Source organism: Leucopleurus acutus, assembly GCF_964270905.1.
Source record: "Leucopleurus acutus genome assembly, chromosome: 9".
In the NCBI taxonomy this organism is placed as follows: Eukaryota; Metazoa; Chordata; class Mammalia; order Artiodactyla; family Delphinidae; genus Leucopleurus; species Leucopleurus acutus.
In genome coordinates, this window is record NC_139144.1 from 104,191,823 (window position 1) to 104,216,965 (window position 25,143).

At 40.5% G+C, this 25,143-nt stretch overlaps 1 protein-coding gene across 1 annotated transcript; it reads right to left on the reverse strand.

Moving 5' to 3' along the window:
- Positions 1-3,540: 3,540 nt before the first annotated feature.
- On the reverse strand, positions 3,541-25,143 carry XRCC2 (X-ray repair cross complementing 2; the record flags this gene model as incomplete). Its single annotated transcript, XM_082846309.1, has 3 exons — positions 3,541-4,262; positions 12,881-12,962; positions 25,105-25,143. The coding sequence occupies 3 exons, from the start codon at positions 25,141-25,143 to the stop codon at positions 3,541-3,543; spliced, it is 843 nt and encodes a 280-aa protein (XP_082702435.1).

Below are 25,143 nucleotides of genomic sequence, written 5' to 3' on the forward strand. Positions count from 1 at the left end.
TTAAAATGTCTACCATGATGGTGACTGTCAATTTCTCCTTGTAGTCTCTAAATTTTTGCTTTATGTTTTTGAAGTTATCTTACAAAGGACATATAAACTAAACCTGCTGTCATTAACCAGTTAAGACAGAAAATATCGCCACAGTTGAAGTCTGCTTGTGCGGCCCCAGGAGCTCCCTTTGATACTCTTCTGGTCTTTTTAATCTTCAGGCTCTCAGCATTTCTGTATCTTGGCTTTAGATGTATTTCCTTAAACAGCATGTAGCAGATTGTTAAAACTCTAGCCTAATTACCCAAGATTTTTCACAGAAGAGTTCAACACATTTATAACTGGATTTATCTCTACCGCATTATTTAGTGCTCATTTGTCCTATCCACTTTTTCTGTGTTTGTTCATTTTTTGTTTTTCTCTTTTCCCTTTTGCCTCAACATATACTACTGGAGCATATATTAATTTGTTTCTTTTGGAAGCAGCTCTTCAAATTGTCAAGTTAATACTTAAGTCTAAACTTGGTCCATATCTCTACTCTCCTTCAGAATAATACAAGCTATTTAGATTGATATAATTTCAATTACCTACCTTCTATGTACTAGGCTTATAGGCAATGGGATGCCTAGAATTGCTACTTTATATCGTTTCTTCCTCCCATAAATTGGATGTGGTTTTACACCATCAATATTTCTTTAGATTTCTCCAAGTGCTTACTATTTTCTCTACTCACTATTACTTCTTACATTTCAGGCTTTGGGATCATATTCTTCCTCCTTGAAGTCCATCTTTCAGAAGTTCCTTTAGTGAGGTAATTTTGGTGGTAAATTCTCAGTTTCTGTTCATCTGAAAATGTCTGTTTCATCCTCATTCTTAGATAATCCATACAGAAGAGTAGTCTGCATCAAAGTTTTCTGGAATGATATTAATAATCCAGCATTTGAGAGCTGAAAGCTGACAACTTTATACAATGGAAGTGATAAGGTGAGCACTGTCTTGACTTTCTGTAGCATTTATCAGATGAACATCTGAAACATCTTTCATATGCATGTTTTAAATGGTCTCCCTGAGAAGTGCACCTATAAGAAATGTATTTTATGATCCCCCCTTTTAAACAAGTAAATGGGATAACTATCCTAGGATCCGTAGTCCTCACTCCGGTTATTCCTCTGGTCCCATCCAGCATCCCCATTATCCGCCACCTGTGGCTCAGGATGTGCCGCTTCTACCCCTTTAAGGTTGGTTCTTTTTACAAGTATTAATTTTTCTACAGTGTTCAAGAAATCCCATTGGTATAACTTTTAGTTTAAAAGACTTTTTATTAGCCAGGATTAATTCCTTCCAACATGTTAGATAACAAATCTTTTTAAGATAACTAAGTCTTTGGTCTGACACATTAATACATAATTGATAATTTAAGTTAATATAAAAGTTCATTATTTTTTAATCATGTTCCTGAAGAATAAGTTATAAATCTGTGAATAACAGCCCATTAAATTAGCACTTCATTTATACAGAGGAGAAATGGAAATTCCTATCATAGCCAAGGCCAGAATTCTGCTAAGAGTCCCTAAGTTTTTCATAAACACGTGTAACACACACCCAGAGCTTGACAGGGAAGGTAGCAGAATTTTCACATCTCAACAGCTAAAAGGAGAAGTCCTCTTAATTACAGCAAGAGATTGTCACTCTTACTGATCACACACTCTTATGGGGGAAAAATAAGCATATTCCCTCAACATACAAATATTTATAAATTACTTATGTGTAACATGTATTGCATGTAATAACATACAGAAAAATATAAGCTGAAAAAGGATGAACTATGGATAAAATATGTAAATATTTAAAAGTATATTAATGGCAAGAGAACATTTATTAATGGCACACAGGTTAAGCGGGTATGAATGACAGTAATGTGATCCAATGTAATTTAACTTGACAGCCAATTAGAATGCCATCATTTTAAATTCCATAATGTGGCTAAAGAGCAAATACTGAGCCTAGAGGGGCTGTTAGTCTGACGCCTGCCGACAATTTGGTTCCCCCTCAACCCACAACAAAAGTAGTTCCTAGACAAGGATTTGCTCATTAGGGAGACAATCCCAGGAGCCCCATGAGAGTGGGGAAGTGAGAGGGAAGGATGGGAGGCAATAAACAGTGAGTTAATGGACAGATTATTGCTGTACGTGACTGGGAATCAGTCCTACCAGGGCCACCCTGAGAAATGCGTCGTTGTCCTCACTGAGGGGTGAGGAAGCAGGTGCATTCATCTACCGAATCCTGACCCTCACTGCTTAAGGACTGCCAGGTTTGGGCCCCATGCAGCAGGCTCTGGCGTCCAGAGACACCTTCAGAAGCCTTTGGGTTTGGGGAACTGCAGGTAAGCTCCAAGAGCTCCAGGTATGGACAGCACATGCTACATCTGCTATGCCTGCATTATGAAGATGATCCTTTAAGCCCTTATAAAGAATCTTCGTTAGATAAGTGAACGTACAGTTAATTTTAACTAAATAGGTTACATATAAATGAACATACCTGTGAGAACACCACTGTCCATTCTTTCCACTTTTCCCACAGGATACCTCAAATATACATGTGACATAAGGCAATCTGATATATAGGTTGAGTGAGTGCCAGGGTCAATCTGAATATCAAATATTGATATAATTTAATCTTTTCTTAGATTAAAATATATAAATCAAAGTTCTAAAATTTTCTTCCTCTTCCACAATACACTACCTTGTGTGCCCCTGGAGGTGCATGCTCCCCTTTCTGGTCATTACCGGGCCAAAGTATATACAGCCTTGTCCAGCTCTCAGCTGGAAACATTTCAATTCATTTCAGAGTATGTCTGAAGTATTCTAAATGGGTAAGAAAACACAAGTAACATATAGTTACTATATAGTTTTAGCATTTATCTATCACTTAACAAGAAAGATGAAAATTTCAATATTCACAGAACTCCCTGAATGGGTATCTTATTTCCCTGTGTTTTAAAAATTATACAGAAGCTCAAGCATAATGCAGCTCCATCTTTGAATTCAGTAAAACAGATCAAAGTGCTCTGACTTTCCATCGTCTTTGGTGTGAAAGGCAGATTGGGTAGGCTCCTTGTTTTCATCCTCTTTACAGAAATAACAGCTCTACAGAAACATTTTCCAAATTTACAGCTTCTTAAAGGAGTTACATATGAAAAATCAGAAATGCATTTCAACTTTCCTAAACAAGTATTTAACTGAATTCCAGAAATGTGACACAAAGTTAGAATATTCCACTTTATTTGGACTGAAATGTATATCTTATTTACTTAGTCTTAAAACAACTTAATATAGCTTAATTGTTATTATCACTTTGAATAATCTTCAACAACCTAGGGAAGAAGAGTCTAAGGTTCTACTGTACTAGTTTAAGAAATCCATTCTGTATAGAAACACGGTTATGTTAAGTTCCCTTAGAGTTTAAGAACTTTAGAATCAAACCCTTTTGGCCTATTAAAGACGTTTTAAAATTTGCATAATATCCTACAAAAAGACTATCTTATGATACATATCAACAAAACTCAACACCACTTTCTCCAATAATAAAAAAATGCTTTTTTAAGTTGTTACTTTTTAAATGACGTGAAACTAAAGAAAACTGGTTGCTCGTTTTGGAATCATCTTGTTTGGAGAAAAATATTCTATGCTTTACCACTTGTTGCCACGCCTTACACAGATAGGGTCTATAGTCTACACCCACATCACTCTGGCGATTAAAGACACAAGAAGGCCCTTCTGCTGAGCTTGAGGTTTTCTGCATTATACTTTGTGTTGTTGCAAAAAGAGCCAATCGGTACTCATTTACCAGCTTCTCTAAGAGTTGGGAACATTTCTTCAGAGTGGACTCCTGTAAGTGAACACTTTCTCCTCCATTGACACGGTCTATCCAATAAAAAGCTGACAGGCTATCTAAAATCAAAAGGCAGAGGGAGGGGTGGCTACAGAACATAGTTTCTAGTGAGTACAGTGTGAGGAGTAACTGGGTGCTACTACTGCAGTACACCAGAAAAAACCTCCCAAGGCAGTATTTGATTATTTCTTCAGAACTTTCCGATAGTCTGTGCTCAAGAATTGTAACAAGCCGAAGTATATCAAAGTGGTAATCTGTGTCAATAAACAAGACTTCTACTTCCAGTCCGCCTTCCGATTTTGGAAGTATACATCGTGCTGTTAAATGATAAAGCATTTCTGTTTTTCCTGTTCCTTCTGGGCCATGAAATTCAAGAATATCACCTGTGTAAAATTTAAAAATGTCAGTCAAAATGCAGCAGCATTTGATAGCCTACAATAATGACAGCCTACAAAATGAAAAGTGTGCAAAAATGTTTAAAAAGACATTTACTGAAATCTTTTCCTTTTGAAAGAAAATCTAAATCCATTTGCCAAAACGGATTTGTATAAGCAAATACAAATAAATACGGAAATAAAAAGTAAATCACTAAATTTCACCTCTGTGAAAGGTGTTGGCTATTAATTAGCACAAAGAAAATTTGAAAAACAAAATGACATGGTTGAATTAGGCCTAAGGGAATCTCCTGGTGAGGGGTCCACATACACTCACACTTAAATTGGTGACATTACAGCACTAAGAATGAAGTGCCACAGATCTAGGGTCTTTAAAAGCTACTGACTACTGCACACACCATTTCTGGTAGTTAGTTATCCCATATCCAGTTTCTCATTCTTCCTTAAGTATAAAACCCCAGTTTGGGGGGAAAGCAATGTGCCCAGCTTAAAAACGATTCTTCTCAGTTTTCCTTGCAACGAGAGGCCAGCAGGCAGCACAGCTGTAGCCAATGAGACACAGGTGGATGTCTGTTGGGGTTTCCAAGTTGTGCTGTCCTCACAAAGGCGCCACTTCTGTCTGCTCTGCCGCTCCCTCCTCTGAGATGACAGCGAAGATGACAGGTATACACTGAGGAGGGCAGACCCTAAAGAAGGTGGGGCAGGAAGAGAGGAGGCACCCAGGACGTGGATGACAATAAGGAACCTCGCACACCAGCCTGCCTCCATACCTGTGCGAGAAAAATAAGCCACTTGGCTGGACTTCTGCTACGTGCAAGTGAAACAGTTCCTAACTAGGGCTTCCCAAAATTGCTGGCATTATGGGTGGAACAGTTCTTGATGGTACAGTTTCACACATACAAGGCAGTAAGGACCCACAGCTTTCAGGCCCTAAGTGCCAACTGCATCCCTCAGGTGAAGACACCCCTGCACGTTTCCAAACTGCCTTCAGTTACCCTTTGCTGTATGAGTATCGCTTGATACTGTCTTGCTGAAATGACATCTGCACCGTGAATTATTTTCCTAGCATTATAAGTCAAAGTCAACGACTCTAAACTTTGAAGACCCCAAATCTCTTTCTATATAGTTTCCAATAACTCTCCTTCATTGAGGACAGCACAGGTAAAATAAAACACCTGGGGAAACTGTCCAGCCTCCAGAGCTTTTCAAAATCCACTCTAAACAGTGGCCTTCCAATTCTTGTTTGCTTGACATTTAATTAGTTTTTTAAAGATTTATTTATGGGGCTTCCCTGGTGGCGCAGTGGTTGAGAGTCCGCCTGCTGATGCAGGGGACACGGGTTCGTGCCCCGGTCTGGGAAGATCCCACATGCCCCGGAGCGGCTGGGCCCGTGAGCCATGGCCGCTGAGCCTGCGCGTCCGGAGCCTGTGCTCCACAACGGGAGAGGCCACAGCAGTGAGAGGCCCGCGTACCGAAAAAAAAAAAAAAAAAAAAAAAGATTTATTTATTATTTATTTATTTATTTTAGGTTGCATGGGGTCTTAGTTGTGGCATGCGGGCTCTTCGTTGTGGCGCATGGGCTTTTCTCTAGTTGTGGCGTGTGGGTTTTCTCTTCTCTAGTTGTGGTGCACAGGCTCCAGGGCATGTGGGCTCTGTAGCTGTGGCACGCGGGCTTAGTTGTCCCGCGGCATGTGGGATCTTAGTTCCCCGACCAGGGATCAAACCCGCGTCCCCTGCATTGGAAGGCGGATTCTTTACCACTGGACCACCAGGGAAGTCCCTGTTTGCCACTTAATTTATGGCTGAATCACATAATTGGAAACACTATGTTAAAAATGCAGATTATTAGGCCCTAAACAAACTACAAGTCGATCTGAGAATCCAGTTACTTTATCTCCTGCTATTCCTAACAAACCATTGTATGTTGGAACATTCACAAATAATGTGTAAGAAACCTAGCAATCTGTCACCATACCATATTTAAGGTAGTATAAAACTTCAGCCAATTTCCACTATAATCCTATATACAATCTGCAATTCAAAATTTTAATTAAAGACTCCCCCAAACCCCTGCCCCCAAGATTCCAGCCTCAAGGAGTAAAACTATTTTCATATTAACAATTGTTCATGGATGCTCTTATTAAAAGTTAACACAGTGACTAAAACTATATTCAATCCAGATGTTCCAGTTACTCTCTCCTGCTATATAACTGATGAGCTAAGTGGAAATCCTCCCTGCCCCCAAATAAAAATCTTCTACCGCCCTCTATTATAGAAAGAGAATAAGCTATACGCACTCGATGAAGAAACATTAACACCGAACCAATATTAATGATAGTGAAGGAAAGCTGAAAACACAGCTTAGCAAGATTAACCTGAAAGTGGTTTGGAGGACACGGAGGACCACGCAGAAACACGACGCGGAGACCGACAAGCAGGCCACACACAAGCACCTTCTCTCCTTTCCCCAGGAAAGGCAGCCTAAGAGGCTGAGAAGCAGTAACCAACCTTTTTATAGCGCTTTCCAAATGAAAAGGGACGGCTGCGTATCTCGCTGGATCCTAGTAACAACACTCTGAGGTAGGAAGAGCAAACTGTATCATCTTCTGTCATCACACTTAACATGCTATATCATTTTTGATGATTTGCTTGACTGATTCTATTTCTTGTTCACTACTTTAAGGTGGGGACTTGAATACACTATCCCCAGCACAAAGTACGGTATCTTTTGAATGCATTTCATCAGGTTACTTTCTTCTTAAGAATTTCTTAGAAGAAATCTAAATAATGAAAACGTAAGTTCTCATTTGGTGAAGAAAGTCAATTTTGGAACACGGCATTTTGAAAGGGAGCAGGTGTGGTAGGGAGTTACAGGTGGGGATGTGGGCTTTGGTTAGCAGAGTCGGCAGGTGTGAAGGCCAGCTGCCCTGGGCCCGAGTGTGCTGACACTTCATTTCTATCAAGTCTTCAGCCTCCTTCACTTAGAAGGTAAGGGTTAAACCTAAGGTAGTGATTTAAAAGTTCTCAGAGACAGGCTTGGAAGTGCTGTGTAAAAAAAAACACATAAGCAGAGATTTTTTTTTTTCTTTTTTTTACGGTACGCGGGCCTCTCACTGTTGTGGCCTCTCCGGTTGCGGAGCACAGGCTCAGCAGCCATGGCTCACAGGCCCAGCCGCTCCGCGGCATGTGGGATCTTCCCGGACAGGGGCACGAACCCGTGTCCTCTGCATCAGCAGGCAGACTCTCAACCACTGCGCCACCAGGGAAGCCCAGCAGAGATTTTTAATTCACATAATCATGTAAATATCCTAACAAGAATTTAGCTTTCAAAAAAAAAATTTTAGCTTTCAAAATGGTAAGTTACGATGTATCTCTAGGTGTCACAAATAAATATATCCTACAGCCACTACGATTTAAGATTCACAACAGTAATAAGAGGCTGGATATAGCAATCTGGGAATAAGTTACACAGAAACAGAGAACAGAAAACTCTTTGGGGGGTGGGAGTGAACCTAAAACTAAGATAGAGGGCCAAAACTCAATTCTTTGGATAGATCCACAGTTAAGAGAAGTCAGCATAAAGACAGATAAAACAGAAATTTAATAGAAATAGTACTAAATAATACTAAATGCAGCAGAAAAGTTCTAAAAATAAAAAAATGGCAGGGGAGGGTAGGAAACAGATCACTAAACTGGTCCTGGATAGTAACCTTATAGCAGTAAATGTGTAGCCTGCAAAAGCACATTTAATGTAAACATTTTATGAACCAAACTTTAAAAACTGAGATACTCAGAAGATAGGCTGAGGGACTTCCCTGGCGGTCCAGTGGTTAAGAATCCACCTTCCAATGAAGGGGACACGGGTTCGATCCCTGGTCGGGGAACTAAGATCCCACATGCCGCGGGGCAACTAAGCCCGTGCCCTCTAGAGCCTGTGTGCTGTAACTACTGAGCCCGTGTGCCACTAGAGAGAAGCCTGCGCGCCAAAACAAAGAGCCTGCACGCTGCAATGAAACCCCCCCGTCCTGAAACTAAGACCCAACACAGCCAAAAACGAATAAATAAATATATTTTTAAAGTATATTATTAAAAAAAAAGAAGTCAATAAGCTGAAAAGGCAGCACAGGGAGCAGTCACTGCCTCTAGAGCAAGAGCAAGGAGAGAAATCAGAGTGGGGGAAGGCAGGGACACATCAGGGACTAGAAAAGAACACAATGGTTTAGGCTCATTTAAAAAGTAAAAAATTCAGTAGCAGTTCCATGTGGCTGGAGAGTCAAATGAAGATAAATTAAGCTAAGAGAAATGTAACATATTCTGAAGTAAAAGAGGAGGGACTCCACAGAGAGCTAGAAATACTTGATATTGGTCAGAGGGTAACTGTGAGATATCTCTGGATATTTTCTGGATTCTTAGAACAGGGGAAAAAATGAAAAGTTTGCCAAGTATTTTCTTGGAGAGAGGGGTGGTGCTCGTGAACATTTTTCATCATAACACAAAAGAGAAAGGCTTTCCTACATGGTTTAACAAGGCTTTCTAAATCCATGTGTTAACGAAGGACTAGCTGGTGTGGTGTAAATATGGACTCCTTAGAGCCTTGGTTCAGCACAAGTTAAACTGAGGCAAAGTGTAAGGCTGGCTAAGAGATTATTAGGTAGATAGAAACCCTCCTATCCTTTTACAGATTACTAGCAAAGTGGGGGAAAAGGTCATTTATAACAACTGGGTAAGTAAAATCTGCAAACTTGGAAACTACACATGAATACTATTATTAGCTTCTTGAACTAGATTCCCTGCAAATATGTTTAATGATGAACTGAAATCAATTTCACCGATTTTTATAAACATTTACTATCTAATCATAAGATCAAAAATAATATTCAGGGACCTCCCTGGTGGCGCAGTGGTTAAGAATCTGCCTGCCAATGCAGGGGACACGGGTTTGATCCCTGGTCCCAGAAGACCCCACATGCTGCAGAGCAACTAAGCCTGTGAGCTACAACTACTGAGCCTGTGCTCTAGAGCCCTCGAGCCACAACTACTGAGCCCTTGCGCCGCAACTACTGAAGCCCACGTACTTAGAGCCTGTGCTCCGCAACAAGAGAAGCCACCGCAATAAGAAGCCCGTGCTCTGCAACGAAGAGTAGATCCCACTCGCTGCAACTAGAGAAAGCCCGCTTAACAGCAATGAAGACCCAATGCAGCCAAAAAAGTAATAATAATATTCAAACATTATGTTCTGTAGAGGAGACACGGTCCTTTTAACTGCATCTGAATCACTATCTCGTAAGTTTCTGTGAGCTGTCAAAAAAATCTCACCCTAGTCCAGGCAAACTACTGCATATTACAACTGGTAGTTAAAGGAAACAATCCCCCCAAAAGACCCCCCAAAAAATCACCTCTACAGTTTGACATTAGACAAATTAAACTAAATCAGAAAATCTGGATGGTTTGGCCTTGATAGTTACTTTCACAAATAGAATGAGTAAGGGGTTTGGGTAACAGATTGTGGGAGTAAGTTCACGAATTTAAAGAGCCTTCAAAATAAGTAAAAGAAAGAAAAGCCAAAAAAATACACCATCTAGGTACCAACCTACTAACTGTGTAACAAATATGTTGAATTTGTAGAGTACAATCATTATAGTACTGAAGAGGTAATGAGTCTGTATATGGTACTGAATAAGTACCATTCCAAAAAAGTATTAAAAATATGTTTTACAACAGCATTAGAGACCCCTGTAACAGCTAAATCGCTTACAGCTTCAACTTGAGCTTCCCTATAACAGTCTCTGATAAACTGCTGTTGTTGATAAATTACTCTTATAATCCCAGTCTTATGTATGCTGTTGCTCCCATGAATATTCATCTAACCAGTTCTTTTTTTCCATCTAACCAGTTTTATAGCTCTAAGAGCTATCATAGTTTTAAGTAAACTTTTTTGTTAGTGACTGAACATAATGGTGTTTTTAAAGTTTCTATAAATGTAATATTCAAATGTATAAGCTGTGCTTCAAACCTATTTTTTTTTTGTTTTCATTTTATTTATTTTTGGCTGCACTGGGTCTTCATTGCGGTGCACAAGCTTCTCATTGCGGTGGCTTTTCTTTGTTGGGGAGCACAGGCTCTAGGCGCACAGGCTTCAGTAGTTGTGGCACGTGGGCTCAGTAGTTGTGGCTCTCGGGCTCTAGAGCACAGGCTCAGTAGTTGTGGTACACGGGCTTAGTTGCTCTACGGCATGTGGGATCTTCCCGGACCAGGGTTTGAACCCGTGTCCCCTGCATTGGCAGGAGGGTTCTTAACCACTGCGCCACCAAGGAAGTCCTCGAACCTATGTTTTAATGTCAGTTTCGTAAGGTTCAACTTAATAATATCCTTTCTGATAGAATAAAAAGAGTTTAATCTTTTGTCTAACATGTTTGATCAAAATTTGTCATTTATTGTTGATAGTTTAGAATTTTTTTTTAACTAACAGATATGCTCTATAGGAAATACTAAAAGGAGTCCTTCAGGCTGCATGAAAGGACAGCAGTAGACAGTAACAAATCCAAATGAGTTAATAAAGAACATAGGACTACATAGGTAAATATAAAAGACAGTATAAGTGTTTTATATTTTTAATTATTTTTTCATCTGATTTAAGATTATTAAATTATTAAATAATTATTAAATTATTTTTATATTTTTAATTATTTTTTCATCTGATTTAAGAAACAACTGCATTAAGTAATTTTAATGATTTTAACTAAGCAAAATTTTAAGTGTGTTTAAGGGCATACCGTATATAAATATGTAATTTAAAACAGCACAAAGGAAGGGGACAGGAATGGAGCTATATGGTAGCAAAGTTTTTTATAAAATATTGAAATTAAGATGGTATTTAATCCAAACCAGATTGTTATAAATTAAGATGGTAATTGTAATCCTCAGGGCAATCACGAGGTAAATAACTCAAAGAAAAAAAAAAGTAAAAATAATGACAAGGAATTAAAATGCTACACTAGAAAATATCTATTTAACACAAAAGAAGACAGTAAAGGATGAACAGAGAAACGAAAGACGTAAGACACATATAAAACAGATAGCAAAATGGCAGTCATAAACCTTATCTTAACTAATAATAGGAATAAATGGATTAAACTGTCCAGACAAAAGGCAGATTGACAAAATGGAATAAAAAAACATGATCCAACTACAGGTTGTTTACAATGGGCACACTTTACATCTCATGTCACAAGGCTGATAGTAACCAAACAGTAACCAAAAGAGAGCTGAAGTGGCTAGCCTATTATCAGACAAAGTATACTTTAAGACAAAAATTGTTATTAGAGTCAAAGAAGAACATTTTGTTTTTTTATTGTGGTAAAAGATGCTTAACACCATTAGCCGTCAGCGAAATGTAAATCAAAACCACAATGAGGTATCACTTCATACTCACTAGGAAGGCTATAATCAAAAAGACAGACAGTAACATGTTTGCAGGAAGTGGGGAAATTGGAACCATTATACACTTCACTGGAACCACTGGAACCATTATACACTTCACTGATAGTGGCAAGTAAAATGTGGCAATTCCCAAGCAGCTACTTTGGAAAACAGTCTGGCAATTTTGCCAAAGGTTAAACACAGAGTTACCATACAACCTAGCAGTCCCTCTCAGAGGTATTATCCAAGGAAACTGAAAACATTTCCCCACAGAAAAACTCGTACACAAAATGATCATAGCAGCATTAGTCATAACAACCAAAAAGTAGAAACAACCCAAATGTACACACCAACTGATGAATGGGTACAATAGAATATTATTATTCAATAAAAAGGAATGAACTACTGATGCATGCTACAATATGACAAATCTTGAAAATATTAAGCAAAGTGGAAAAAGTCAGTGACAAAACACCACATACTGTATGATTCCAATTACATGAAATGTCCAGAAAAGGCAAATCTATAGAGGCGGAAAGTAGATTAGTGGTTGCCTAGAGCTAAGGGATGTGAAAGGAAATGGGTAGTGACTAGTAATAGGCAACGGTTTCTTTTTGGGGTGAAGAAAATGTTCTAGAATTGATTGTGCCGACAGATGCCTAAGTGTGCAAATTGTACACTTAAATGGGTGAACTGTATCTCTTTAAGGCTGTTATATTAAAAAAGAAGAAAACCACCTAAGCACACTACCTTCTTTCTAGTTCTCCCTAGTGTAGAGGGGCCAGTAAAACAAGTGGGTATTATTCTCCCTCTCGCAAAAATATTAACAGAGCTACCAAGTACCGAAGGACTTTCCCGTGATTCTCAAACTTGTAAAGAATAAAAATAAATAACAAAACTCCCATTAAATACTGTGCTGGGATAAAAGGTTTTCATACTGAAGACTTAACTGCAAATAAACCAAACCCCATCTCATCTGACACAGATAATGAAGGCTTAAAAGTGTCTCATAAAAAAAAAAAAAAAAGTGTCTCATCATCATCTTTCTCAGTTTTTAATTTCACAGTGTAACCTATATAGGCTGTTGCTAGAAGTGTGTGTATGTATATGAACATACGTGGAGGAAAAACTTGTTTTATAAAACTTAATTTATGACACTATATTTTGGCTCGAGATTGTGTTTTTACCATGCACAGGTGAATCTTCATCAGCAAACAGATGTGGTTCTATTTCTTTCAAGGAACTTCTACCTTCCAGTCGGGCAAGGAGCTTGCGAAAGGGAAAAAAAAGAGAAGGAAAACTCATTGTTTAAAAATATAAAATCCTAGAAATCGACATTTATTCAATTTTCCAAAAGTCTGTAAGAGACTTTTCAGCATTTTGAGGATCTGAAGGAAATTATGAAATAGAAAATACAGTCTAGGAGAAAAGTTGTGTTCATTTATTCAGAAAATACTTTATTTTTTGTTAATGTACCATATACAGTTGGTATAAAATGAGTCCCTGCCCTCAAAGAAGCTGATAGGGTCTTTGGGACACAGCACCAAACTGCTAATTGCAAAGTATTTACCTTCCTTACTCATTATAATTATCTTTCTCACTCTGCTCACCACACTTGTTAGCAGGTATCAGCTTTTAATCTGTCTGCCCATTATATCGCCAGCTCCTTATCTAGGGGAGGGGGGGGGGGACAGAGAGAAAGGTGGAGAAGAACTTCCCTGAGAAGCTCCCAGTGAATTTGTCAATTCGTGAACAGGGCACAAGCAGGCATACCTGGCAGATGGGACATCAGCACAGTGTGTGGGTAAACTATAAGAAGATTTGAATTGCTAGAGCTTGTGGCACGAAACTGGCAGGAGATAATGAAGTCCTAAAAGAACAGAAGTCAGATCACAAAGGGTCTTGGATGTCACCTTTAGGAGTTTGCTCTTTGGCTTGTAGATAAGAGCAAGGGGTTTTAGAAGCAGTCTAGAGCAGTTAAGAGTAGACAGCTAGGTCTTTGGGCCTGAGGCTTCTCACCAGTAAAGTGAGCAAAACAAACAGTAGTTCCCTCACAAGACTGTTGAGGATTCAGTGTGTTCCGAGAGTGCCTGGCACAGAGTAAGCATAAGCTATTATTATCTGCATTTCAAACAGATCATCTTGGTGGCTACCGAGGGGACGGATTTGAGAGCAAAGCCAGATGCGGAGAAAAGGCCCAAGTCCATCACACTAACCTGGAGAAGTGCCTGTACCAAGACAGAAGGAGCTAGAACTACAGGAAGCAAAATTCCAAGACAGACTGAAATGTCAGCGTGGGAAATATAATCAAAGTTGATTCTCAAGGTTCTAAGGAAACAGTACAGATTGGACAACCCTTCTAAACAACAAAAACGCGTATCACAAACGAAGAAAAGCAGTCATCCTTTGTGGGTTTTTTTTTTCTTTTAAACAGAAGCAAAAGTTTTTGAAAGAGTTCCTGCAGTGATGAAAAGGTTCTATATATTAATTTGGCAAATATTTACTGAATGTCTACTATGTACAAAGCACTATGGCAGGTAAAATGGAGACTACAGAAATGAAGATAATTAAGCTACCCTCAAAGAACCTGCAGTTAGGTCCTCTAGGAGATGAGATTTTATCACAAAACAAGCTAAAGACTGCTAACTACACTCAGGAGTGCTTTGAGTTAGAACAGAGCTTCTGGGGGCAAACCTGTGGTCAATTATTTTCATAAATATTAAGACATTATTTGTCTTTCTCACTATGCTGACACTTGCACTGATGGTGCAGCAGCAAAGGTGGGTAACACTGCTGGCACCCAGCACAATCAAGGCAGTGGCATCAAACCATATTAGTGCACACGGTACTCTTCACCACTCACAGAAGAACAAAGAAGCAAGCGAAACTATTTTTGCATAAGAATGTTTTTGATGTGGCAGTAAATAAGTATTGACTCCATATTAAATCATAATCTTTGAGTACTGTTGAAAATATTCCCTGTGATGACGTGGGAAACGTATTAGTAGGAAAGAATGTAACCTTGACCAAAGAGAGGTCTGGCCTTTGCCCTTGGCTCCTGGGAAATAATCTCTAAGCCTCTTGGAAAATCCTGCTGATAAAAGTGTCTTTGTTTACCTGGGGGCCCTGAGCCACACCAGATAGTCTCACAAGTATCTTCACCTAAAGGTGAGGGCTTTGGGTCAGCTCAACCTCTGCATAGTGGCTGCACACAGAGGCCAGCTCATTGGGGGGCTGACCATGTCTACATGACAAAGCCGCATAAACACTCTGGACACCAAAGTTCAGGGGAGCTTCCCTGGTTGGCATACTGTCCCCCACTGTTGCTGGGGACAGTTAGCACTGTCCACACTCCACTAGGACAGGACAATTGGAAGCTCCATATTTGGAATTCTGGATTTTGCCCCATTACGTCTCTTCCCTGGGCTGATTTTAATCTGTATCCTTTTGCTGTAGTAAACTATAACCATGACTAAGCTTTCAGCGTATTCTGTAAGTCCTTCCAGCAAATCACTAAACCTGAAGGTGGTCTTGGGGACCCCCAAACATGCAATTAATGTCAGAATGAGTGAGGTCACGAGAACCTGGAACTCTGCACTTGGTGTCTGAAGTGAAGGCAGTCTTGGGGACTTCCCCCAAGTTCACACACAGACAAGGAAAGCACTTTTGCTCCGAACTGAAATACAATGGTTTTTCTCTAGGAAAAGCACTTGTGTGATTACCTGAGCTGCATACTTTTTCATAAAACACCCTTTTATTTGAAAGAATGACTGACAGACAAATTAGGATTACACAGACTTTGTTATTTGGCAGACGTTTTACTGAAAACAAAGAAAGTCAGCTGGTCACTTTAAGGAAACTGACAGTATTTGTTGCCAATGATAAAATTTGAATTTTGGAAAACTTTTATCCACTACCGTGAGCTTGACAGCATCCCAATACTTAAAGCACTGGTGAAATCACTAAGTATTTTAAATTTCTCCATTTCACTGACAGATATAACCCACATAAACAACAACCTTTTGGTTACGGACGTTAACCGGAACTGCTGTGGTGACCATTTTGTACGACATACGAATACTGAACCATTTATTACGCTGTAACTCAGTCCTCAGGCCAAAAGTATGAGAACCACTGGGTTAGAAGGTTGAGGGTCCAAAAGAAGAAGACAGAGAAACTTTCGTGGACAAGATGGAACACATGAAATGACTATAAAATGTTTTTAAAAGCATGTATACAAATGACCAACATCCTCATCAGAATGATTAAAGTGAGAAGCTACTCCAACTGTTTACCCTTACTGTCACTGCTCAAGATATTTTAGAATCCTCCTCTGGAGAATTCCTTGTAAGACAGAATTCAGAAAAGGATTAGAATTGTATTGACAGGACTCTTAGATAAAAATGGTATTACTCCTCTTATCAAACTGGCTGACTTTGCCGATTTGCATCTGACTTTCCACTATTACTAAAAAGTCAAATTCATTTTCAAAGGATGAAAACTACCTATCAATGAGAAATTTCAAAACAGTGTTTTACAATGCCAGAAGCAGAGTATACCGAATACAGAGGAAGTGAAAGTACCTCCCAGAATTTGGAAATAGATTAACTCTGACAAAAATAGATAATATTAACAATTTATAGAAGTCACTTGATGGGATGAGATATCTTACAAACCTAAGCAGAAAATACCCTAAAAATTTGGCATTAACCTGACCATTATGTAAACTAAAATGAACTATGTTGTCCAGATTTGAGGAATAAGCTGAAAGAAGCAAGGTAGAATCAATCTAGAGTTTCAGAAGGGCAAAGAGTAAATTAAGCCAGGGTAAAGGGAACCAAAGTAAGTTCTGTTTGACATGATAGTTTAATCCTTTTAGGGAAGATTAACACATCAGGCAAACAAAGCAGGGTGATGGTAGCTATTAAGATAATTCAACTATTTCTCTTGATTCTCTAAGCAACCTTTCTGAGCGCAAATTTCCTAACTGGGAAAGAATACACAGTGGACACAACAATTTTACTCTATTTGGCAGTTCACTAATATTGTAAATTAATAGATTTGGCATTTGGTTTGTAAATCAGTATCTGCCAGGTTTTATTATCATAACAATAGCTAACTAATAATAGCTACTATTTGTACTTGCTGTGGTACATAATTTATATACATTATCTCTTTAATTATCACATTAACTCTATTTGTTATCATTCTATTTTTCAGATGAGAAAACTAGTAGACGCCAGAGTTGGGATTTAACTGAGCTCTCTGGCTCCCCAAGCCTGGAATTCTTCCCCTGTGCTACACAGCCTCAGAATCAGTATCACTGAGTCTGAAAAAATCTGAGTACAGGGATGACAGTTTTTGGACCTACTCAGCCGAAGATCAAACCAATCTGAGGTCCTGTCTAGGCAATTATCTGGTCTCTCTCAACCATCTCTCTTAGCACTCCCTCTAACACCACAAGGAGCCCCAAATGTTTTCAACAGCAACATCAATACTGGAGCTAGTATACGGTCTGCAAAAGGGGTAATACTCAATTATACAGATATTATTTGGTAAAAATTTCAAGCAAGTCAAGTGTATTCCAGGAACTGAGTAAGGTGCATAGATACAACACCTGACTTACATAGATACAACAGACACAGTTCCTATCCTCAAAGAATTTAATGAGGGAGAGTCAAAGGTTTAAAAAGTATGATAAAGTATGGTAGGTGCTATAATATCAATAGAAATAACATGGGGCTCTATGAAGGCATAAAAAAGGGACAGTCGATTCTAATCTGTGTGAGAGGCAACTTTAACTCTGAAAGAGAGATTTAGCATGTAGTTCTTTCAGGCACGTACAAAATATTCATTGATAGAGCAATGTCCTTTCCCTATTCTCTCAATTAAATGCTCTAAGGCCTAGACTATTGAATGAATGAAAATTCTACACATTCCTCAGGGCCAGCTCCTTCCATGAAGCTATTCCTATACTTAGGAACACATTACCTACCAGTCTCCCTCATCTGGATCTAAGAGCTTGAAAGGAACTGGCTCACCACCAATTCCAAAATGCTTTACATTTGGCAGAAACTTAGTAGCTACCTATTAAGTTGAAGGTAAACAGGTCACAGGTAGGTAGAATTGGGGGAGGATGGAGAGTAAAAAGAACCTCCAACTACATAGATTTTCACATGTTTGGACAATCTATGCAAACTTCTACTAAACAAAAGTCCTTGACTATTCTTACAGCTTTCATCAAAGTTCTTAACACTCATTAACAAAAGTCTGTTTTATAGACAATCATATAGCTTCAATGCCTGTTAAGTAGAACATGTACCATACAGATGTTTTAAAACATCATTTGGTTATGGAAAAGCTTACACTAGAGCAGGAAGGAGAGCTTAAAGATCAAATTAACCAGAAATGAATGCCATTAAGGCAAACATGTGTATGTAATTGTCATTTGGCTAAAGGCTCATTTCCCCTGACCTTTTGTGATTAAATCTGTTTACAGATGGACCCCAGCAGCAAGGTTTCAAACCAGTTAAGTACAAGAGTCTACCTAAAGAAGCAAACACTCTAAACCAAATATTCCCACCCCCGCCCTATAACAGGCCTGGATTTCCACTACAAACTGAATACAATTCTTAGTAGTTTTATTACATATATACAGAGGAAATTCACTCCAGGCAAATCTGTGTTAACTATAACATACAGAAAGTAAGAGAGGAGTTGGAATGTGTAGGATGGCAAGGGAAAGCAGCAGCTATGTTAACATGTATGTGATCAATGCAAAATTGGGCCCTTACCATGGTAGTCCCTTCAATTCATGGACTAATTCTTTTTCACTTGTGAAATTAGGCTCCTCTGCCACTTAGAAAATTCAATCGCCCTTCAGGGCAGAGTACTAGGCCTGGCTCTTAATAAAGCTTTCGTCTAAACTATATGGAAAAGACAATTGTTTGTCTTAAAAGACAATGGAAAATTCCATTGTTTCTAAGTATAGGCCCCAAAGAGCTGCTGCCTTTACAACTAATATTTTTTAAAAAGCAATCACCCTATAAGAAGGAAAAATAGATATATAAAAAGTCAAGCAAAAATTACTATATGTACCTAAGAAGCATTCACTTCTAGCAGAATTTATAAGGACTAAAATTTAAATTTATGACATCCTACCAGTTAGTAATTTCATTAAATGCATAGTTAAGATTTCACTAGGAAGTTATATCAGACTATGCTTCAAAATGTCATTTAGACAGAATAATCAACTATATGCAAGATCCCAGAAAGAGACAATAAAGCATAGAATCAAAACTGCAGAAGCTTAACACTGGAAGGACACTTACCCCTCCCCCACCTCCCTTGTATGTGAGGACCTCTACTGGAGAATACCTCTGGTGTATGCTCCCATCCTCCTGTTCTCTCTTCCCCAGGGAAGAAGAGGTTTTTCTAATGGGTTAATTTGAGAGCAGGAACTAGACACACATTGATTGGCCCCATCCTGGGTCCTGACAGCTTGCCTGCAGGAAGTGCATATTCTGCTGTTTCTAGTGTAGGAGGAGGGGTGCTCAGAAATGAGCATTTGGCAACATGAAGTTCGATGGTAACCCTGACAAGAGCACTTTTGGTGGAATATGGAGACAGAAGCCAGATAACAGTGGGCTGAAGAGTGAATGAGAGAAAAGTAGGCTCAGGCCAGAGCACAAGGGAGGAGGGCTCTACAGAGGAGGAAGGGAATGGGGCTGGTAGGGGCTGGTGTGTAGGGAGTCTTCTGGTTTGTTTTGTGTGGACTGCTTTATGTTAGGATACTGATAGAAGTGATTGGTAGAAAGAAGACTGCAGATGCAGAAGACAGAAAAAGTGGGGATACCTGCAGGAGTGATGTCCTTGAGGGAGTGGAGTGGGGTGGATGGAATTCATATCACAAGTGGAGAACCTGCCCTTTCTTAGAAGCAAAAATATTCTACTTTACAGGAAGGAATTCAGAGAAAATCAGTACATGTACTTTTTATCAATACAGACTTGATGAAAAACCAGGAATTGCTATATTACTACCCAATAAAGTAGACTTCAGAGCAAAGAAAATTACTAGAGACAAAGAGGGACACTACATAACGATAACAGGATCAATCCACTAGGAAGACATGTGATCCTAAATGTGTACGTATCAGACACATCTCAAAATACACGAAGCAAAACTCATACAGCTGAAAGGAGAAACAGACAAACTCACTAGTTGGGACTTCAACACCCACTTCTCAGAAACCAAAAGACTTACTAGAAGATCTGAACAACACACCAACAGGATCTAATTCATATACACAGAACATTTGACCCAACAATAGCTGAGTGTACATTTTTTTTCAAGTGCCCATGGAACGTTCATCAAGCTAGATCACACCCTGGGCCACAAAACAAACCTCAACAATCATAAAAGAACTGAAGTCATACAGAGTATGGTTTTTTTTGTTTTTTTTTTTTTTTTTCCTGCGGTACGCGGGCCTCTCACTGTTGTGGCCTCTCCCGTTGCGGAGCACAGGCTCCGGACGCGCAGGCTCAGCGGCCATGGCTCATGGGCCCAGCCGCTCCGCGGCATGTGGGAATCTTCCCGAACTGGGGCACGAACCCGTGTCCCCTGCATCGGCAGGCGGACTCTCAACCACTGCGCCACCAGGGAAGCCCCCACAGAGTATGTTTGACTATAATGGAAACAAACTAGAGATGAGTAACAGACAACAGGAAAAAATAAGGGAGTTCCTGTGATTTTTTTTGTTTTGTTTTCTCAATGACACATGAGGCAAGGCAGAAAGGAGAAGGAAGAGAAGGGAAGGCATGAAATTTATCATTAAACAATTATTGAGCACCTACTGTGGGCTAAATATTGTTCTAAACACTGAGACTTAAAGGAGTAATCCCAACAGAGAGCAGTCACCACCCTTCATTGGCAGGGGTGGGAGGTGGGGAGGAAGACAACATATAAACAATATAAGATGTCAGATGTGGTAAGTGTAAAGAAGAAAAAGAAACAGAGTAAAGGAATAAAGATTAACAGTAGGAAGGACCTCCTTATACTGGATGGAAAAGCTTCTCCTCTAAGAAACATGAAGCAAGTGAAGAGGCAAACCGTGTCAATTTCTGAAGGCACTGCAAAGGCCCTGAGGCTGAAGCACACTTGGCACATTCAGGGAACAGCAAAGACAACAGTGTGTCTGAAGAAGAGTGAGGGAGAGTGGAAGAGGAGATCAGAAAGGCAGGAGAAGAGATCCGAGGCGGGAATGAAGGGCAAATCATACGATCTGCAAATCATGCATCAGTGGAGGAAACAGGATTCTGGATATTACTATAAATGATACAGGAGCCTCTGGAAAACTTTGAACAGTAGAGTCTGCTTACATTTTGAATGGATCACCCTGGATACTATGTGGAAAATATGTTAGAATAAGTGTGAACAGGGTGGAGCAGAGCCGAGTTAGAAGGTTACCGTGATCAAGCAGGTGACAGTTCCTAGGAATAGGAATGGCTGCAGTAAAAAGCAGTGAAACATGGTCAAACCCATGACATATATTGAAGGTAGAGAAAACAGGATGTGCGAATGGATGTGGGCTGATATGAGAGGAAAAGAGGATTCAAGAATGACTTAGTTTTTGGCTTGAGCGACAGGTAGAACAAATTCACCATTTGACAAGATAGGGAAGCCCTGGGAGGAAGCAGGTTGGGGCTGGGTGTACATGTGTGGTGGTAAACCAAGACTGCAGTGTAGGGCATATTAAAATTTTTTTCATGTTTTCTCTGCATCCAGGAGTCAATCATGATGAGCATGTTAAGTCTGGGATGCCTATGAGACATCCATGTGGGTATGTCAAGAAGATACTAGAACACGTGTGTCTGGAATTCAGGCGTAAGGTTGGATTTGATGACAGGTGTTTTGTAGGGAGAAAGTGAATTACTTTCTAGAAAAACACAAGTGGACTGGGAGTCCACTTGAAGTTGATGGTTACAAATTTAAAATGAAATCAGTCGGCCTGGTTGTGATTTTCTTTAGCAATATTCAGCTGAGTGGGTAGACAGTGAAAGTAGACAGCTGGGTTTAACCGCAGTTAGGAAAGTAGGTTAGGATTGAAAGGGACAGGGAAGTTGAAAGTACTCATAATGGAGGAACGGTAATGATGGAGCACTGATTCTATTCTGGGTAAGAAGGGAAGCAAAGAGAGACGGGGACAGATGTTGTTCTAAGTCTACCATGCGAGACCAGAATATTATTAAATGCTAAATATTTTCTTATTTAATATTTGCCTCTGGCAAAAAGGCCACCCTGAACCTTTTCTAAGAAAAGAAAACCAGGGAATTCTCTGGTGGTCCAGTGGTCAGGACTCTGCACTTTCACTGCCATGGGCGTGGAGTCAATCCCTGGTCGGGGAACTAAGATCCCAGAAGCCGCACGGTGTGGCCAAAGAATAAATTAAAAAAAAGAAAAGCAGTCATTATTATTAATAAATAGTTATCAAGTGTTTACCGTGCAGGGAATACTGTGCTTAGGCGAAAGGACACACAGAAATATAGGGACCCACCTCCTAGGAGTACAGCTGAAAGACAACTGAGAAATCATCATCTACCGCCCTCCTTTTACAAAGGTAGAAGCCAAGGTTTAATAACTTATCCAAAATCATCCAGCTTGCTCCCGGCTGAGCCAAGACTACAGCCATGGTCCAGGGTTCTCTATCTCAGCCCCCAAAATGATGCCATTAGAAAACCTCTGGGAAAATGTGTAAAAATCCACCCTGAGAAATGATAATTGGGATGGAGAAGTTTCCTACTTTTCATTTCAGTACTACTGGAATTTTCTGTCATAAGCATGTACTACTTTAACATAAACTATTATAATAAGGTTAAAGAGAGGAAACAGTATGTTGTGCATGACAACCAAAACTGGACACTTTGAATCTATCCATTGATTACTTTTAAACGCCAAGGCATTTTCAGCATTTTTGAGAAAATGTAAAGTACACCAGGGGTCCCCAACCCCCGGGCCTCGGAGGGGTTTGGGCCCGAGGCCTGTTAGCAGCAAGTGAGCGGCGGGGGAGCGAAGCTTCATCTGCTGCTTCCCAACGCTTGCATTACCACCTGAACCAACACCCCTACCCCCATCCATGGACAAACTGTCTTCCACGAAACCGGTCCTTGATGCCCAAAAGGCTGCGGACCGCTTTAGGACACCACTACTTAACAAGGATGCGCAAATGAAGCCATTTGGTGGATGATACCAAAATACTGCCAAAATCTTTTCTAATACTGTCAGAGGAATGTAAAAGTAAAAAATGCCATTGTTACTGTGCAAAAGTAAGGTAAAGAACAGATTATTCTACTGTAAATTGCATTCCAATGTGTGTCTTCTTTAAATCAAGGGCTCCTTATATAAGTTTTCCACTCAGCTATCTGGCCTACCCTAAATTGCATCCCTAGAATCTGTTAAAGGAAAATAATTCTTTGCCACTGTTTTCTTGGAAGACCCTGTATGAAATGTCTCTTCCCTACTACTCACAAGATGTGGGAAAGGTTAGATATTTTATAAGGTGGTTATTCTTGTGAATTGAAAATCTAAAGTAGTTTATTTCAGGACTTCCCTGGTGATCCAGTGGGTAAGACTCCACGCTCCCAATGCAGGGGGCCTGGGTTCGATTCCTGGTCAGGGAACTAGATCCTGCATGTATGCCACAACTGAGTCCACATGCCACAACTAAAGATCCCGCATGCCGCAACTAAGACCTGGCGCAGCCAAAATAAATATATAAAATAATATTTTAAAAAAATAAAACAAATTAAGTAGTTTATTTCAGCTTCTTGGGATAATTTGTGACCTCAGATATCTTCCTCAACACAATGCCTCCAGGGAGGATCCATCTAGTAGACTGATGTACAAAGAAAGACAATAGAATCCAAAGAAATTAAGCCATGGCCATACAGAGCCCAGCACTTAAGGGAAAAGAGGGCTGCTTAGTTGGTTTTGATGACAAAGAGGAAAAAGAATGAAGCGGCACCAACCGCCCAGCTCCCTAATCTTCTCCCCTCCACCCCACTGTACTCCAAAGTAATATGAGTGAGCTAATCTTGCTTAGGATCCCCAGACAGCCGTGGCAGGCAAACGATATGATGCTAAATTCTTTATTCAGTGCGTCGACTGCACTGGGCTCTCATTTTCTGGATGTTAGGCTTGTTCTGATTGCAAAAGTCATCTGAGTTTAACCTGCGTTTCAAATTATCATTTCAATCAGTAAGGTTGTAACTGTAGCAGTTCTTACAACGAGCAGCGCCTCTACTCTGAAGGCCCAAGGGTTGGCAAACTATGGCCGGTGGGCCAAATCCTGAAGTTTAAAAAATAAAAGGTTTACTGGCACACAGCCATGCTCGTTTGTTTACACACCTCTGGCTGCCTCCACATTAGAACAGCAGAGCTGAATAGCTGTGACCGAGACCGAATGGCCCACAAAGCCTAAATATAGACTATCTACTCTAGTCCTTCACAGAAAGAGCCTGTTGATCGCTTAAGAAGGTATCGCTTCCCCTCCCTCCTCTGTATAAAAGATCCTCCATAACCTGCCTCTGCCTATTTCTCAGGGCTTACTTCCCAACACTGTTTCCCCACTAGCTTTGTCCGTCTACGGAGAACCACTTGCAGTTCCCTTAAATCAGTGACGCCCTTGCTCAAGGCAGAACCCACATACTTGCAACTCCCTGCCCCGAATGCCACCCCCTCCTTGCCAAGCCACCGACCATCCAAAGGTCCCTAAAAACCTCAGCTGTCCCCTCCTCCTCCCAGTTAGTCTTCCAGGCTGCCCGCCCCTCGACTGGACGGCACGATTTACCAACCGTCCTGTAATTTGCAGGCAGCCTCCCTCACTTGTCCTGCAAAAGCAGAAGCTGTTTCTTGCGTTTCTTAATCAGCGGTTAACACGTAGTAAGTGCTTGATACTTGCTGGCTGAATTCCTGAATAATCTTTGCGGACACCACATGGCTTGTGTGGCCCCGGACGCTCAGGCTGGAAATGTAAGCTGCGATAGCGAGGCTGAAGGCCCCAAGCAAAAGATGTACAGAACAGAGGCAACAGGTGGAGCCACCTACTCAGATACCACTGTTCTAGAAAAGTCTATGAGCACTCCGCCTGGCGATCCCCTGCTTTTCCTAGCCTCTCTTGCACACCGTACCAAGTCTGACTGGTTCACGCATGACAGGTTTGGCCCGTAATGCTAGCGGTCTCGGGGGCCGGCTCCGGGGACACAGGTTTGGGGGCGGGGCTCTAGGCTCGCCGGCGTCCGGGCCCCGCGCGCCTCCCCCTCCCCGGGGCGCCCCGGCCTCCCGCGCCCTCGGGGCTCCCTCGCCCGCCCAGGGCCCTGTTCTCGTCTCCCTAGCTCCCACCTCGGCAGCTCTCACCTCCGTCCCAGACTCAGACCTATGGAAGTCACTACACAT